Below are 18,911 nucleotides of genomic sequence, written 5' to 3'. Positions count from 1 at the left end.
TAGAGCTTCTCATTCTTTCCGCTTTACTCCAGCAAACAGACTGTTGCTCTCTTTACTTATTACAACGTGTTGTATCATCAGTGTGGGTCCCTACCCTTATGTCTCCTTTGCAATGGTACTTAAAGCTCATTTCCTTCCGGATGCTAGGTATCCTTCCCTCCCAGCGCCAAGAGCATCATTTCCTCCTTTGAATTACTTTGTACTTAGTACACACTTCCGTGTATTGCCTATACTATGCTGTATTCAATTTGCTTCCTTCTTTAGATTGTGAGCCCTTTGATGGCAGAGACCAACTGTGTATCCCTTGAGTAGGTGTGTTACAACGGCCCAAAGTGATATATAAGAAATTGTACTGGGGCATTATGAAGGACTGCGCTATTTTAAACTCAAGAAATGTGGGCCTGGGAAATAGGCATGGAAAATGGAGTCTCAAGGTTAAAGAGGGTGAGTAAGAGAGCCCTAGAACCTTGCTAGCAAAGGGATGGGTCATGGACCAGCAGTGTCAACATCACCTGGGCACTTGTTAGAAATGCACATTTAGCTTACTTCCACTTTAAGACTTTTGCACTTGCTGTTTCATCTGCCCAGAAATCTCCTTGGATTTCCAGTAGACAGCTCCTTCATTCATCAGAGGTCTCAGCTTCAAGGTTACCGCCTGGGGGGTCTTTCTTTGATCATCTACTTGGAAAAAGTCTCCATATGCAGTTATTCTCTTACCTCAGCATCCTGTTTACTTTCTTCTTAGCATCCACAAACTGAGTTTTTCCCTGTTTATTTTCTGCTTCTGTTTTCAGAAAGGAAGATCCATGAGCAGGCACCGTGTCTTGTTTCTACTGTTTCCCTAGGGTCAAGTGGGCCTGGTACATAGCGGTACTCAGTAAATACGTGAATGAATGTGGAACTATCAAGACGTGATTAACCAAAAGCTCCTGCAGGGTCTTCTGATAGGTTGTTGGTGTCGTGTAAGGAGAACAAACTTGGGTTCCAATTCTAACTTGACCACTTGTCAACTGTGCGCAAGTGAGCTCAGTTCTCTGAGAGTTTCAGTTACCTCATCTGTTAATACGGGATAAGAACATACTTACCTACCAGCCTCAAAAGCCTACTTTATAAAGAAAGGAACTAATGGAAGAAAAGAGCAAAGTTAACGCTCCGTATATATGACTATTATTACTATTATTACAGGTAACTTTTGTTACTGAAGGACTCGGCCAGGGCCACGGTTTCCTCTCCTCCATCACGAGTCAATATCCCCGGCTCCCTCTGCAGGGTGTTTCTGGCGCCCTAAATCCTGTCCGCGGCGCCGGAAGAAAAGAGGAGCTGTGAACGCTCCCGTATTCACTCGAGTCCGGTGTTGAGGTCCAATAGCCCCGCCCCGTCGGGCCCATGACCCTCTACGTCATCAGCACGGCGCCAGCGGTGCGGAGGGCCCGGGGCCCTGTCCTGGGTGTGGCGCTACCTTGGGGAGGCCTTGGCGGATGCCTGCAAATCAACTGCGTGGTTCGGGGGCAGCTCAGAAACCCCAGCGGAGCACGGCGAGGGGCGCGTGGAGCCGTGGGGGCACAGCGTCGGGCGGCAGGAGGGGCGGCCCGAAGCTCAGGCGGGGCACAGCGCCGGCGGGCGGGCAGCCGGCGGGGCTGCCCGGCGCGGGTGTCCCGGCGATGTGTGGCGCTGAAGCGGCTGCGGGAGCAGCAGCGGCGGCAGTGGGCTCGGCCTCGGCTTCGCGGCGGTGCCGGCGGCGGAGGCGGAGGCGCAGGCTCCTTCTCAGGACCTGGCGAGCCCGGGCCTAAACAGCGGCCCCGCGAGGCCCCAGCACAGCGCCCCGGATCGGGGCTCCCCCCGCCTCGCCCTGCCCCGGGATCCTGCCTCCCGGGCCGGGGATGAGGCCGGGAGGCAGCCGCGCGGGGCCCAACACAAAGGCTTGTTCCTGGGGGCCTCTGCCGCCGCTGCCGCCGCCGCCGCCGCCAGCCTAGAGCCGCCCGCCGAAGCCGAGCCAGCGCCGGGGCCCTCGTCCCTGCCGGTCCCTGGGGGCGGCTGCTGGCCGTCTCCCCGAGGCCCAGGGTCCCAAGCGCTGAGCCCCTTGTTCCCTCGGCTGCGGTGGGTTCGGGCAGCTGCGCATCCTCCGCTGCTCTGGGTCATAGGAGCCCCGCGGAGCATGTCGGAGGGGAGCGACATGGAGAAAGCCATCAAGGTAAGGGGCTGGTGCCCCCTTCCTCCCTGCTTTGTCCCTATGGCTTTTCTCTTTGCTCCAGCCTCAGAAAGCGGAGAGAACTTGGAAGTTCCACCAGCTCCCGGGTTTCGGTCTTCCCTGGTTTCCGTGGACTGCGTTTTACAGCGCTGGAGCGAAGGGTTTGTGTGTGTGTGTGTGTAGGGAGGGATGTCAGACTCCCTCCGACTTACCTGCTGAAAGCGGGGATGTCATTTGTGCTTAGCTAAAATGGAAAGTTAGTGGCATGGAGATACTTGATTTGAGTAGGACCGAGGAGGCCTATTTTCGATCACTCCCCTAGTGCCGTCTGTATTTGCTTCCGGATGATCTACTGCAACAGCTCTTGGAGAGTTGAACTTTACCCATCGCTCCAGATTTGTTTTTAATCCAGCCTCCTGGAAATCTACAGTTTCAAAAGGAGGTCGTTCATAGTCCTTTTCTTCCTAGGGAGCATTGAGTTTATTTAGAAAGCGCTAACGGTGTCCTGTGACTTACTGCTTTGTTAACCAAAAGAGAAGAAAATATGTGTGTTCCAAAGTGACCCTAATAAAGTGACACATTTTTTAAAACCTGTTTTATTACTCCTTTTTTTTTCAAACAGGCAAACACTGAGGCATTAGGGCACTAAGAGTCAGAAATTTATCATCTAGCTGAACCTAGGAAATTAGATTCTTATGTAAGTTGAACACTTAAGTTTAAAGTTTGATATGTATTATTTACTTATTTTACAGTTTTAAGTCAACTCAGTGCATTTAAGAATTTCGTTTTCCCTTGAGGGACAGGGTTATTTTCCCCTTCAAGCCACAATCACCACTTCCAATAACTAATTAAGAACTTACACTTCTAACAATATTTGGGGTGGTAAAATTTATAGAAATCATTAGTCATTCCAAAGGAAATTTACCTTTTAAAGGAGGCATCAAAACAGAACATACACATTAAGGAAGATCAAATTTTAAATAATAGAAATAAAGGTTCTAAAAAACTGCTTTGGTAGATCCATTTTTTTTTTTTTGGCTTGAATTTAATTGGTACAGCGTGATGAACTGTCTAAAATTATATGACTGGGCTGTGAATCAATGTATATGTGGCAGATTTTTAAATTCAACAAGTATTACCTGCTTTGTGCCAGGTGTAGTCTTAGGCACTACTGGTGCAAAGCCAGACTCCTAGATGTCCCTCTTTCATAGAGCTTCTATCTAGATGGTGGAAACAGGTAATAAACGTTGCCAGGTGATTACAATTTAAAAATATTAAAAAGGTGGGGAGTGCTATTTTAGGAAGGGTAGGCAGGAAAGGCCTCTCTGAGAGGTGACAATTGCGCAGAGCTCTGAAGGGAATGAGGGTGCAAACCTTCACTGTCTTGGAGAGGAATATTACAGGCAGTGGGAACAGCAGGCACAAAGGTTCTGAAGTAGGTGGAGGTCTTGGGTAATCCAGGAACAACAAAGTGGCTGGAATGTAGGGGGTCAGTGTAGATTATGTTTGAGAGAGGTAATGGGAAGCCAGAGTGCATAGGGCCTTGTAGGCCACTATAAGAACTTGGGTTCTGACCCTGAGTAGAAGGGGAAATCTGGGAGAGTTTTGAGCAGAAGAGGGACATAATTCTAGTGGGCAAATACATAAGGAGAGGTGGGGCAATGTTACTGAGTGGTTATGGTAGTTTCTCCAGGTTAACTCATGGGTTGAAATCTCAGCCTGGCCATTCATTTAGCTGTGTCCTTGCATAAGTCACGTCACTTCTCTGTCCCTTAGTTTCCTCATGCATCGAAAAAGGACAGAAAATATCCCGAGCTCAGGATAGGTTTGAGAATTAAATAAGCACATATATCTAAATGTGCTTATAGTATCTAACATTTAGTAAGAACTCAATGGCTATTACCTCATAGCGGCTTAATGGTTTAGAAAGAGTTGTAGTCTTCTTCAGTTGGTTTTATTGTCCAACCCAATTTTCTTAAGAGTTTTTTTAGCTTTTCTTCATGTACTTACTAACAGGTCATTGGTGAATCTTCCTATTAATTTGGTTGTGTCCAGCCAATATAATTAGTGGAATTGAAAATACCTGATCTAACAACCAGGACTGACTTGGATATACTCCCTTGGAAGCAAGCCAGCAAGCATCACATCGAATAAAACTTTTGGTCTGTGTTGTAGTCATTGATTTGCTTTTCTGAGGCTGTCCCTCATTTGGTGAGAACTGAGACCTCTAGAATTCAGCTGGAAAAGCTATTTTCCTGGGCTCTCACCACAGCACTTAAACTTCTGTTGCCTGACTACCTGAGAGCCAGCTGATTGAACTTGAAGATCTCATCCTATTACTCTTAAAGATCTCAGGATAAGGCCAACTGACTACAACCAGAGGCTCTGTCTTCTCATTTCTGTCTCTGCTCCCATAGCCCCATGACTTCACTACTCCCAAGTCACTTAGCTAAACCTGGATAACGAGTATGTTGGGATTAGAGAGTCACACATTTGTTTTCTATTGTACATGGCAGAGTTTCAATATCTGATGAATTTAATGAAAATTCATTTCCTTAGTTTTAAAAACATTAAAAGATTGCAGCTATAATTTACATACCATGAAATTCACCCAATCTAAGCGTGCAAGTCAGTAATTTTTAGTAAATTTATAAAGTTGTGCATCTATCCTCACAATCCAGTTTTAGAATTTTTCCATCCCCCTGGAAAGTTCCTTCTGCCTCACTCTAGTCAGCCTCTACTCCAAACTTCCCACCCCAGACAACTGGTCTGCTTTCTGTCACTATTATTTTGTCTTCTCTAGAAATTACAAATGATTGAAATACAGTATGTACTCATGTGTTTGGCTTCTCTTATACTTTTGAGGCTCAATCCATGTAAGTGCATGCACTAGTAGTTCATTTCTTTTTATTGTTGAGGAACTTTTATTGTTTCTCCTTTCCCAGTTGATGGACATTTAGATTGTTTCCAGTTTTTAGCTATTATGAATAAAATGATAAGTAAAACTTGTCCATACAAGTTTTTGTGTGAACACATGTTTCATTTTCTTCTGGGTAAATACTTGGGTGTGGAATTACTAGGTAGTACGGTAAGTTTGTGTTTAACTATTTAAGAAACTATGAAACTTTTCCAAAATGGAATTGTTTCAGGACCATTTGTTAGAAACACTGTCTTTTGCTTCTTGAATTACCTTTGTTGAAAATCAGATGATAATTGTATGAGTTTCTTTCTGGTTTCTCTTTTCTGTTTCATTGATCCATATCATCTTCCTTATGTCAGTGCCACAGTGATGTGATTACTGAAGTTTACAGTAAGTTTTCAAATTGGGTAGTGTGAGAACCAACCTGGCTTTTCTTTTTAAAAATTAAGTTGGCTATTCGGGTTCTTTGTATTTCCAAATAAATTTTAGAATCAGCTTGTCAAAATCTACAAAAAAAGTGTGCTGGGATTTTGACAGGGATTCCATTGAATCTGTAGGTCAATTTGAGGACAACTTGCCATCTTAACAATACTGTCTTCTAGTCCAAAACATGGTATGACTCTCCATTCTTTTTAAGGCTGTCCTCTCTCTCATCAATGTGTTTGTAGTTTTCAGTGTATATAGCTCTTGCACTTCTTTTGATAAATTTATTCCTAAATATTTTATTCTTTATACTATTAAGAATAGAATTGCTTTCTTAGTTTCATTTTTTGGATTTTTTGTTGCTCGTGTATAGAAATATGGTTGATTTCTGTATTTTGATTTTGTGTTTTGCATCTTTACTACGTTTTGCTTATTCTAGTAGGTTTTTTTTTGTAGGTTCTTTAGGATTTTCTACATATATTATGTCTTCAGCAAGTAACATAGTTTTATTCTTCCTTTACAGTATGTATACTTTTAACTTCTTTTTCTTACTTATTTCATGGGAAGAACCTCAGGTACAATGTTGAATGAAAGTGGCAAAAGTGGACATTTTGCCTTGTTTCTGATCTCAGGGAGAAAGAATTTCCAGACTTATCACTAAGTAAGTTTTTTTGTATATGTTATTTGTCAAATTGAGTTTCCTTCTATTCCTTGTTTGCTAGGAGTTTTTTTTGTTTGTTTGTTTTTGTTTTAAATCAGAAATAGATGTTGGATTTTTGTTAAATGCTTTTTCTTCATCTATTGAATCATATGGTTTTTGCTTTTTATTTCTAATATGGTACATAATAATATTAATTGATTTTCAGATGTTAAACCAATCTTGCATTCTTGATGTAAAACCATCCTTTTATGTTTCTTTTTAAAAAAAATTTGGGGGGGCAGGGGAGGTAATTAGGTTTATTTTTTTAGAGGAGGTCCTGGGGATTAAACCCAGGATCTCCTGCATGTTAAGTATGCACTCTACCACTTGAGCTATACCCTCTGCCCCCTTATATGTTTGTTTATTTAGTTTGCTAATAACTTGCTGAGGATTTTTGCATCTGTAGGCATGAGAGAGATAGGTCTATAGTTTTCTTATGATGCCTTTGTCCAGCTTTGGTATGAGGGTAATGCTAGTAGCTTCATAGATGAGTTGGGAAGTATGCCCTTCTCTATTTTCTGGAAGAGTCTGTAGAGGATTGGTATTATTTAATTAAATCTGTAGTTCTCAACAAGGAGCAGTTTTTGCCTCTCATGAGACATTTGGCAGTGTCTGGAGAAATTTTTGGTTGCCACTACTGGTAGGCATCTAGCAGGTAGAGGCCAGGAATGCCGCTGAACATCCTAAAATGCACAGGACAGCCTCACAACAAAGAGTTGTCTGGTTCAAAACGTCAGTGATGATGCTGAGGTTGAGAAACTGCTTTAAATGTTTGGTAGAATTTGCCCCTGAAGCCATATGATCCTAGACTTTGTTTGGTGGAAAGATTTTTCAGAGTTAATTCAGCTTCTTGTTATAGGTCTATTCAGCTTTTCTGTTTCTTTTTGAGTCAGTTTGGGAATTTGTATCCTTCTAGGAATTTGTCTCTTTCATCTAGTGGTCTAATTTGTTGGCATGAAGTTGTTTATGGTATTTCCTTATAATGCTTTGATTCCTTTCAGGTTTACTGTGATAACCCTCTTTCATTCCTAACATTTATAATTTGTATTTCTTCTCTTTCCCAGTCACTCTAGCTAAAGTTTTGATAATCTTTCAAACAATCAGCTTTTGGTTTTCATTGATTTTTCTCTTTTCTGTTTTCTATTTTATTGATTTTTGCTCTACTTTTTATTTATTATTTCTTTGTGCTTGCTTTGGGTATAGTTCTTCTGGTTTTTCAAGGTAGAAGCTTAGGTTATTGATATGTGATCTTCCTTTGTTATAGATGCATTGTTAGCTATAAATTTCCATCTAAACACTGCTTTAGCTGTAGCGCATCCATTTTAGCTGTGTTTTCATTTTCCTTCAGATCAAACTGTTTTCTAATTTCCCTTGTTATGTCTTCTTCATTGGTTATTTAGAAGCATGTTATTTAATTTCTACATTAAAAAAATTTAGGTTTATTTATTTATTTATTTATTTATTTATTTATTTATTTATTTAACGGAAGTAGTGGGGATTGAACCCAGGACCTTGTGCATGCTCTACCACTGCACTGTACCCTCCCCCCATGAATTTCTACACATTTTAAAATTTCCCAGATTTCTTCTGTTGATTTATAGCTTAATTCCATTATGGTTAGAAAATTTTATGTAATTTTAATTTTCAAAAGTTTATTGAGACTTAAGATCTCACATGTGGTTTATCCTGGAGAATAGCCCATGAGCACTTGGGAAGAATACATATCTCCTCTTGTTGAATGGAGTTTTGTAGATGACAGGTCAAGCTGATTATAGTGTTGTCTTCTACGTCCTTGCTGACTTTCTAATTTTTCTGTTATTGAGAATGGGGCTATTGAAATCTCCAACTATTATTTTTGAATTGTCTATTTTCCCCTTAAGTTCAGTCAATTTTTGCTTCATGTATTTTTGAACTCTGTTGTTGGGTGCATGCATCTATATTTATAATTGTCATATCTTCCTGATGAGTTGACCTTTTTATCATTATAAAAGGTGCCTCTCTTTCTCTATTAACACCTCTGTTTTAAAGTATATTCTGTCTGTTGTTGGGTATAGCTGCTCCAGCTCTCTTTTGGTTACCTGTGGTATGTCTTTTTCCATTCTTTTTTTTCTTTTTTTTTTTATAGTAGTAAAGTAAATATAACATAAAATTTACCGTCTTAATCATTTTTACATATATAGATCAGTGGTATAAAATATATTCATAATGTTGGGCAACCATCACCACCATCAATCTCCATAATTCTTTTCATCTTGTAAAACTGAAACTGTACCCATCAAAAATAACTCCCCATTGCCTCCTTCCCTCCAGCCCCTAGCAACTGCCATTCTACTTTCTGTCTCAGATTTGACTACTCTGAGTACCTCATATAAGTAGAAGCATATTGTATTTGTCCTTTTGTGACTGGCTTATTTCTCTTAATGATATCCTCAAAGTTCATCCATCTTATGGCATAATGCAGAATTTCCTTCCTTTTTAAGGGTGAATACTATTCCATTGCATGTGTATCCCACATTTTGCTTACCCATTTGTCCCTCTGTGGGCACTCAGGTTGCTTCCATGTTTTAGCTATTGTGAATAATGCTGCTTTGAACATGGACACAGAAATATCGCTTCAAGATCCTGCTTTCAGTTCTTTTGGGTTTATACTTAAAAGTGGAATTCCTGGATCATATAGTCTTTCTATTTTTAAGTTTTTGACGAACTGCCATGCTGTATTCCACAATGGCTATACCATTTTACATTTCTACCAACAGTGAACAAGTATTCCAGTTTTCTCCATATCCTCTCCAATGCTTGTACTTTCCTGTTTAAAAAAAATTTTTTATAGTGGCCATCCTAAGGGGTTCAAGGTGATAGATATCTCATTGTAGTTTTTTTTGTTGTTGTTGTAGTTTTGATTTGCATTTCCTTAAAGATTATGACATTGAGCATTTTTTCATGTGCAATAGGCCATTTGTGTATCTTTGGAGAAATGTCTGAATCCTTTGCCCATTTTTTGAATCAGGTTGTTTGGGTTTTTTGGTTGTTGTGTTTTAGGGGTTCTCCATACATTCTGGATATTAATCCCTTATCAGATACATGATTTGCAAATATTTTCTCCCATTTTGTGGGTTGCCTTTTTTACTCTATTAATAGTGTTTTTTGTCACAAATCCAGTGCTGTGTAACCCTTGCCCTGTGTTTTCTTCTAAGAGTTTTGTTGTTTTAGGTCTTATATTTAGGTCTTTGATCCATTTTAAGTTAATTTTTGGTATATGGTTTTATGTAAGGTTCCAACCTCATTCTTTTGCATGAGGATATCCAGTTTTTCCAGCACTATTTGTTGAAATCATTTTTTTTTAACTTCTTTGCATCTTTGAATCTAAAGTGTATCTCTTATAGATAGCATAGTTGGATCTTTTAAAAATCTAGTACATACTATTATTTACTTTTCACTGTATTATTTTTATATTAGTTATAATTACATTTATTATTTATTTTTCTTTATTATTTTGTAAATATTGTTATTTATAAAAACTGGCAATGGATAGGTCTGCCTGTGGGTTGTAATTTGCCGACCTTTGGTCTAGAAGGATTCTCAAGAATTACAGTTGACTCTTGAACAACACAGGTTTGAACACACTTATATGTGGATTTTTTTTCAATAAATACGTACTACAGTATTAAATGATCTGTGGTTTGAATATATGGATGCGGAACCACAGATATGAAGGCTGACTGTTAAATTATATGTGGATTTTTAACAGTGCAGGGGTCAGTATCCCTAAGCTCCTGTCTTGTTCAAGGGTAAACTGCACTTCATTCCATGTATCTATATCCTTATTTAAAGCAGCAAATAGATTTCTTAAGCAGAACTCAGTCAATGTGTTTGTCACTGATGCCTTTGAGGTAGTTTGTAATTTTCTTCGGTAGAGTATCTACATTGACCCATGCCTTTCTACCTTCTCTTAGTCATTAAAATACGTGAGAAAATAGGCCATCTACACATAGAAGAGTTGACTGGTGTGAGACTGTTACTTCTTTTGCCCAGCTAGGCTTGGTGAATTCTTAGCACTGGTTAGTGTTTATGGCACTATCAACAAAGGTGCAAGAATTAAATCTGGGAAAGAGGACAAGAGACCTAAGAAAAATGGGGTTCAGAAGTTAGGGCTGTAGACATTTGCAGCAACATGGATGGACTTAGAGATTATCATTAAGTGAAGTAAGTCAGACAGAGACAAATACATGATACCACTTATATGTGGAATCTTAAAAAAATCATACAAATGAACTTATTTACAAAACAGAAATAGACTCAGATACATAGGAAACAAACTTATGGTTACCAAAGGGGAGAGGGGGGGTAGGGATAAATTAGGAGTTTGGATTAACATATATACACTACTATATATAAAATAAAGAACAAGTATCTACTATGTAGCACAGGGATATTCAGTATCTTGTAATAACCTATCATGGAAAAGAATCTGAAAAAGAAGGTATATATATGTATAACCCGAATCACTCGGCTGTACATCTGAAACTAACAGAACACTGTAAATCAAATATACTTCAACTGAAAAACAAAAGAGAGAATCAGGGCTGTGGAGAGTCCTGGCGGTGCCTCTCTTACCTTCTGCAAAGCCAAGTGTCAAAACTCCAGTCAGAGCCTCTATAATTCTTGGCTGTCCATTAGGTAGAGTACCATCTTAATAAGCACCAGTGCAGTGAGGAATCTGCTCTAATATTATTTTTACAACCCAGAACTGGACATATGAATAGTCCTTTGATCTGCTTATAACAAATAATTCTATAGAACAAATCTCTCTGTTCCACTGTGTCTCCTATGAGTGTGTATTTCCATTAGAGTTGAGAGGAGAGGCTTGGCAAATGATTTTACTCTACCAGGAAGCACTGACTGCTCTAATTCCCTCTTTCCCAATTCTACATTCCTCTCTGTCTTCTCAAATACTTCTAAATCAAGCTGGCTAGGCAGTGGAAACATGAAGGAGGTAGACAGGTCAAGCAGATAGGTTTGAATTCTGTTTAGGAGATGGTGAGTAGAGACAAAGCCTGGAACCTCCCTAACTGGGCAGGATTCCTCCCTAATCTTCAATGCCTGGGCAGTTATCCTTTATAGTCAGAATGATGCTGGGGAAGAGGCCAGAGTCATAGATTCTAGTCTTATCAGTGCCTGTAACTCACTAGGTGACCTTCACAAGCCGCTTAACCCTGTTGTACAGTTTTTCAGAAGAGAGTTTGTGTAATGATTTTAGTGGTCCCTCCCAAATCAATATCCCACCATCACCTGGCTTTAGTCCACCTTTCTAGCAATTCATTACATAGTTATTGAGCATTTACTATATGATAGGAAACTTTATCAAGAACTGGCAGCAGAAAGGTGTGCGGATGAATGCTCTTCTAAGCTCGTTTTATACATTTGCATATTCATTGGACAGAAGCTCTGTTTTCATCTCTGAACTTAGCCTGGCATCTGGCACTTACTAACTGCTCAATGAATTTGTGTTACATGGACAAATAAATATTCCATCCCTATACTTGGGAATCAGGATTCTGGTGCTAATAATTGCTTATCCGATTTTCATTGCAAAAAAAGCAGTTTGAAAGTCTCATGAGTTTGGTCTGCAGTTGGTTTCCTATTCTACCTGTAGAACCCTGAAAAATGAATTTTAGGCTACCACAGTTTAAATATATGGCTTTCTTACCTAAAAACATATGGCAACAGAAGCTCAATATATAGTGACTAGACAGGAATTCCACAAAAACTTTAATTGAAACTGTAGAGGCTCTATCTGGAACTATGAAAGCTATTGGAAACTATTTTTAAAAACTGTAAAAATATAGTTACACAATGCATATGACAGAGTATCTTTGTACTCAAAATAGTGCTGTTGAAAACTAGATAAATTTACTGATATTTACTACTATTTTACTTGAAGTTTTAAGCCTCAGTTCATTCAGTTATTCCAATTTGATCAACTTGTTCAAGGATATAGGCCCCTGTATCCACAGCAGCATATATCAGACCAGTCTTTCTAGAATCTCAGAAAATACACTTGACCGTTTGAGCGAATAAGTATTTATTAGTGAAGCATTTTGAAAGAGTATCTTCCTCCCACATTTCAGGAAAAAAAAAAAAAACCCACAATGAGTATTTACTCAAATGGATCTTGCAGATGAGATGAAGAATTTCTTTTTATCGTAAAGTTTTTGCTTTCCCCCTTTTTGGAAAACAATGCCTAACCTAGTGTAGTCATTTAGGCAAAATGTCTGATTATAAAGCCCTACACAAAGCTCCGCTTATCAGTGTCTTTCAGAAGATGAGTTGTTGAGCATGAATGTCTTCTGTTATCCTACTTCTGCTTAACTATTCAGCTTTTTAATTGGAGAATCATTTTCTGCCCCCTCCACTTTTATTTTAATAGGAAACCTCCATTTTAGAAGAATACAATATCAATTGGACTCAGAAGCTGGGAGCTGGAATTAGTGGTCCAGTTAGGTAAGAGACCTATGTGCAAACTATGACAAAATTGTTCTAAAAAGGGCCATTTGAAATACATCTTAAGTTAGAAGCCTCAGATGTGTCAGATTTGTGAAATAGCCTTAATTTAACAAGTAGAAGTATTTATGATAGGCTTTTTTCATCTATTTAGAAATATATGTAAGTGACCGAGTCACATGGTCTGTAACAGAATAATTTAAGATGTCGACACCGTGGAGCTCCTGTGTGAGTCACTTGTAGCCAGCAGAGGCCATTTTTTCTATCTGGGCCAACCTCAAATTGATTCACATGGCTGAGGCCTTGAAGGGTGGGTGAGATGCCTTTCTGCCTTTCCACCTGCTAGCCCTGGGGGCAGGTTGTTCTGATGTGCCTGGACATATTTTTGATTAGAAGTACAGTTCTCAGAGAAGAACTTGTTAAATTAGTTTTCACTGTAACATAGGTGATTTCTGATTGAATTTCTTCTCTAAATCTAGAGTCTGTGTGAAGAAGTCTACCCAAGAACGGTTTGCACTGAAAATTCTTTTGGATCGTCCAAAAGCTAGAAACGAGGTATGGTCCTTTCTCTCTCGCCTTGACTTGCCTAAATATTTGAAGTGCCCAAGAGTTTTTTTTTACAAGTAAGGCAGCTTCCTGGGGACAATACAGAGATGCACAAGGAATTTTATGTTCATACTTATTCCTTTCCCCTATTTATGCTATCATTATAAAGCAGTCCTGCATCCATCAACACCAAAAGCTGTTAGTAGAGTTTTGCTTCCTTTCAACCACCTTTCATTCTTTTTCAATTAATGTGATTTTTGACCCTGAAGTATTCAGGTTTCTATTTAGTTTTTGCTTATTGGAAAAGGTCCTTGAAGAGTAGGGGTAAAATAGTTCAAGGAAGGTTCTGGTTAATATTGTCTGAAAGGGTGCCACAGGAGAGCTCTGAGGATGTGTTTTACATTATTTGGATGTGGTGATGTTAATAATACGCAATGAAGGACTTATTCTTTTGTTCAGAGATACATGATAATTTCTGAAATAAGAGGAATTATAGGTAGGATAGTACAAAGTAAATCTGTTGGTGAGGTTTTTCCATGGAAAGAGCATTAAGGAGGTAATCTGTGTATGAAAACACTTTTTTTTTTTTCATCATTCCAGGTGATAAGTTTTTTTTTGTTTTTTTTTTTTTTTTTACTGTATTAGGCTCATCCTCAGGCCTAGTGTGGTCAGTTTGGGGACGTTCTGAGAGAAAATATTGGCATGCCGTACATACAGAAACATTTCCTCTGTTCTCTTTAAGGTACGTCTGCACGTGATGTGTGCCACGCACCCAAATATAGTGCAAATTATTGAAGTGTTTGCTAACAGTGTACAGTTTCCTCATGAGTCCAGCCCCAGGTAAGACTACACGGGGTTATTATCACATGCCCACATCTACATATGTAAGTCAAAGTGTAGTGGGGTCGTCTGCTCTTTTGTGCCTTCTTTTTCTCTCTTCCCTCCCTCTCTGCCTGTCTCCCTTCCTTCCACTTTCTCCTTCTCTCCTTTACTTTTTACTTTGGAAATTTTCAAATATTTTTAAAAGACAGAATTATGTAGTGAATCCCCAATATGAATGAAAAATACTGCCTGCCATATCAGTAAATAGTAAATAAAGGATGTTGCAGCCATCAAGCCATCAGATTGCAGCTGTCCCCCCTCACCCCCACTATGGTGAGCCTTGAGGGAACTCAGGATGGAAAAGCAAGGGATACTGGCCCTCTATAACTAAGGTACATATCAAAGGAATGATTTCAGTGAGTCCAGACTCTTGCATTTTCCCATACATAGAAAAGCACTAAATTCCTTAACTTGAGATATCTGGTTTTCTTTAATTAACAGTATTCTTTTGATGTTGTGGTCTTTGTTGCAAAAACTCCTATATATCCTGGCTCCTCCCTTACCTCTTCCGAGCAGTCCCTTAGGGCCATCTGAGAGGCTGTTTCCCGGGCTTGAAGTCCTCTGAAAGCCTGCAAATAACACATAATTCTCAACTTTTAGGTTGTGCATTGTTTTCAGTTGACACCAAGTACCCATCACCCACCCTCAGCAGTTAACAACTCAGTTGCCAATCTTACCCCACCCACTCTCCTGAGCCCCTGATTATTGTGATTATTTTCTCTTTTAGAAAAAGCATGCAAGATGGAATTAAATGAGATTCTATTTCAAATTAGCAAAGGGGATCAAATATATTCTAGGCAATGTCTTAGAAGCTGACATGGCATAAAGGCCCTTCCTTATTGCTTAGTCTGACATTCCTTTTCAAGGAAGAAGTCAGCATCATTCTTTTTTGCCTCCAAATGTTGGGTGGAATTCTAAGTCTTCCAGGGAATTCAGTTTAAAAAGTTATGGTTTCTGTTGGGGGGCGGGGTGCTGAGATATAAATCTGTCATCATAGCAATGTGATAAGTACCAAGGAGAGGCATCCATAAAATATTTTGAGCTACAAAGGAGGAGGGCTGCTCTCTGTTGGCTGGGGGAGGCAAAGTGTCTCACAAGGTAGTTATGTGGGGACTAGGACTTGAAGTGGGTGGGTAGGAGTTTTCCAGGTGGAAAAAGAAGATGAATTTGTAAAACAAATGGATAATCAGATGATTATTTATTAAAACTATGCTCTGTTGGTGAAAGCATTTGGATGCAAGCTGGAAGCATTTATATCAAATAATGGTAACCAAAACTCAGATTTTTTTTTTTTGACAACATGAGAATTTTTGCTTTTATTTAATGGCTGTGTAACTCTATCCAGCTATCTTGCTGGGCATGCTGTGGGTCATATGGAAAACTAGTGGAGTAGGGGTGGGGAGTAGAGAGAGGGAAACACACACACACACACACAACACACACACAACACACACACACACACACACAACACACACACACACACACACACACACACACACACACGAGTGCCAAAATAGCCCAACCAAATGACTTGAAATTCATGTCCCACACAAAGTCATATTCTATTTTCAATATACTTTCAGTCTAGCTTCCCTAAAATACATATACAACACATTTCACTTAAAAAAACACCTCCCGCTCTTTAACATCTAGCAATAACAAGTTAAGTATAGTATCTTCGAAAGGATCATTGCCTTCAAGACTAATTCTTTTACTTTCTTTTAGCTTCTTAGAAACTTTTGGGTCAGGGATATTCCTTACTCATAGTGACTAGCTGGTAGTGACAAGGGGTCCAACCCAAAGGGGCTTGGTAGCTTAGGACGTAGTTACACACTTTGTAGATAGGCATCTAGGTTAGCTACTTGATGTTTCAGTTTTTTTTTTTTTTTTTAACTTAACAAAATCAAATGCTTTCAAACAGGGCTCGACTCTTAATTGTAATGGAGATGATGGAAGGGGGAGAGCTATTTCACAGAATCAGCCAGCACCGGCACTTTACAGAGAAGCAAGCCAGCCAAGTAACAAAGCAGGCAAGTTAACCCCGGGTACCAATCAAACTGCCAACGGTGTTGGTTAACAAGCACAATTTCATTGGGGGGAATAAAAGAAAGCTTGAAGAAAAGCTCTATTTGATCTCTCATTGCCTGCTTTGTTATGTAATTAGAAAAGATGCCTTGACAGAAGGAATGTGACCTCTTTATGCTCTGAGGAGGGATTGTATTCATAAGTGGTTGTCAACTGTTTGCCTATTATAAGATTTAAATAAGCTCTGGAGGGAAGGTAATTTTAACAACTTTTTAGACTGTAGATAATCTTTATAATTATAGCTTCCAAGCACTGTTATTGGACTTTGAGATAAAATGCTGCGGATACTACCTAAAAGATTGTATGATGTAAAAATATGTTCTAAGACAATTGTATATAAGATAACTTTTTGCTTATGGGTCACCTTTCCCTCATCAGATTTTAATAGGATTCTAAGGCCTTTGTAATTATGGGTTACTCCTGGTTATGTTTTATTTTGACATCACATTTTATTGCTAGAGGAATGATTTACATCATAAACAATGCTAGGAATCCAACTGGAAATAACTTCTTGAGGAGATGAAAAGCTGAATCCTCAAGGTTTATCTTCAGGCCAAGCAAGCAAAGCAAAGAGGCTGGACACATAGCCCAACTGGTTCTTAATAAAAAAATTCTTCCAAAGTTTCCATGAGCCTCAAGCATTTTTGATGCCTCCTTTCTGGTAGGGAGGAACTGATACTTAGAATGCCAAGACAATTTCATACAGCATGTTGAAGAACAGATAGAATTTGTTCTTTTTAATTAAAAAAATTACAGCTTGTATTTTTCAAATATTAGGACTAAAGGATGAGCTCTGAGAATCTTATGTAAAACCAGACCCCTTCAAATCCACCTGAACAGGCAACATTTTCAAAAGTAGGATGGGCAAATTGCAACATCAGGTAGAAAAGTCCGTTCAGCTGCTTTCCGTTGTTCTTGAAGGCAGAGCTCGCAGTCGGGCTCCCTGGAGAGTGCAGGTCGCCACTGAGCCAGGCGTCAGTGCCACTGCCCGGCTGGGGGGGACCCAGGCCTGCTGAAGACTGCCTGGCCCAGTGTTCGCTCTGCAGTGCTTGTCACATCTCAGATGAACGGAAGTGGAAGCATTTAATTTTTCCCATTTCATACAGGATTTAACCATTGGGTTTAGTTGACAGAGAATTGTTTTACTGTTGTGTTTTTCTTTTTGTTTAACAAAATAAAAGCTGCAGTTAAACTAAGCTTAATTCATTTCTATTTCTTAGTTCCCAAAGTCTTACTTGACTTCTGCTTTAAAATTGAAAACTGACCACAGTCCTAACTGACTTAATAAAGATCATTTTTTAACATCCTGAGTTCTCTAAACCAGGGGCATTAAAGAGTTGTCTTTTCTAAGATACAGTTGCTCCGTTATGTCCTTTTCCAGATAGCTTTGGCTCTACAGCACTGTCACTTGTTAAACATTGCGCACAGAGACCTCAAGCCTGAAAATCTGCTCTTCAAGGATAATTCTTTGGTGAGATGACTTGCTTTTCTGCATTTTAGTGCTGCTACTCTCAACGTAGTTCAGGAATGGTATGTAGGTGTGTTTGTGTTTGGAGTGCTCTGAATCCATGGTGAAGAAACTTTAGGCCAAAGAGCTTTAAGCAACTTATTTTTCCCACCTGTTCCCTTGCTAGAGGCTCAGAGAAATTGCACATACCCCAGCACTGATAATTTTGGATGATACTAATATGTATTTTTATGACTTAAGATTTTGGGGTATTATTTGGAGGGACTTTGGGAAGGGGCAGGAGTCTACATGCTGATATATATTACCTTGAAATTTAATAGTTGTGTTTGCTGTTAACCCTGACAAGGTGTGTTTTCCCCTGCAGCCCTAGCCTCATGCTTTGTGTCCCACCAAATAATCTGCTCTGGCTATCGCTATCGTGAAGCTGATGTTAAGGGTGAAGCACACCCTGCACTGATGAGAGATGGGCCAGCAGATAGGCCGCATTTGGCTAAGATCTTGATTTTAGTGCTGCTGCCTTTACAAGTTATAAAACAAGGCTGTGACTGGGTAGAAATTCCTTACTTCTGCATTACTAAGAACAGTTCCTAAATATAAATCATTATCTCCAGACCTGAGGACACGCTACTCATAGGCTCAGGTGTCAGCTAGAAACTCATGAGAGCTTAAGGTAACATGTCTTGCACCTGGATTTTCCTTTAACATTTTCCGAGACCTCTGGAGCAGTAACTCCCATTTGTTTTATTTCAGGATGCCCCAGTGAAGTTGTGTGACTTTGGATTTGCCAAAATTGACCAAGGTGACTTGATGACACCTCAGTTTACCCCATATTACGTAGCACCACAGGTAAGCATGTGCTATTTCTGCCATAGATGTATCATCAAGCTGCCTATAGACTCATATTTCTCCCATTCCACAGCATAAGTAGGCATGTACTACAAATGGAAAGGGGAGAGCTCAGCTTCAGATACATATAGACTATGTAATTTGGTGTAGGCATTTTATTCTTTTAAAATCAATCTTATTGAGATATAATTAATACACAGTAAAATATTCTGATCCTAAGTGTAGTTTCATGAGTTTTGACAAACTCCTGCATGAACATCACCACAATCAAGATACAAAATATTTCCATCACTTCAAATGCTGTCTTGTGTGCTTTTGAAGTCATTCTGCTCCCAACTTAATCCTCTTAATT

At 39.5% G+C, this 18,911-nt stretch overlaps 2 protein-coding genes across 4 annotated transcripts in view; one reads left to right on the top strand and one right to left on the bottom strand.

Annotated features, from left to right (window-relative positions):
* Positions 1 to 1,529: 1,529 nt before the first annotated feature.
* Positions 1,530 to 18,911, top strand: part of MAPKAPK5 (MAPK activated protein kinase 5) — a 32,476-nt gene continuing 15,094 nt past the window's right edge. For all 3 annotated transcript variants that reach the window (XM_010995847.3, XM_010995846.3, XM_064481211.1), the window contains exons 1-7: positions 1,530 to 2,191; positions 12,659 to 12,732; positions 13,212 to 13,287; positions 14,021 to 14,118; positions 16,082 to 16,190; positions 17,627 to 17,716; positions 18,464 to 18,559. In XM_010995847.3, the coding sequence (XP_010994149.3) occupies positions 2,156 to 2,191; positions 12,659 to 12,732; positions 13,212 to 13,287; positions 14,021 to 14,118; positions 16,082 to 16,190; positions 17,627 to 17,716; positions 18,464 to 18,559 (579 nt within the window). In that variant the 5' untranslated portion in view covers positions 1,530 to 2,155. The remainder of the gene's footprint in view (positions 2,192 to 12,658; positions 12,733 to 13,211; positions 13,288 to 14,020; positions 14,119 to 16,081; positions 16,191 to 17,626; positions 17,717 to 18,463; positions 18,560 to 18,911) is intronic.
* TMEM116 (transmembrane protein 116) overlaps positions 14,567 to 18,911 on the bottom strand; it is an 85,108-nt gene continuing 80,763 nt past the window's right edge. Inside the window, exon 13 of the mRNA XM_064481212.1 lies at positions 14,567 to 14,729. The gene's annotated coding sequence lies outside the window, so the exon portion shown is untranslated. The remainder of the gene's footprint in view (positions 14,730 to 18,911) is intronic.

The sequence above is a fragment of the Camelus dromedarius genome, chromosome 31, assembly GCF_036321535.1.
Source record: "Camelus dromedarius isolate mCamDro1 chromosome 31, mCamDro1.pat, whole genome shotgun sequence".
NCBI classification, from domain to species: domain Eukaryota; kingdom Metazoa; phylum Chordata; class Mammalia; order Artiodactyla; family Camelidae; genus Camelus; species Camelus dromedarius.
This window is presented reverse-complemented; position numbering and strand designations above follow the sequence as displayed.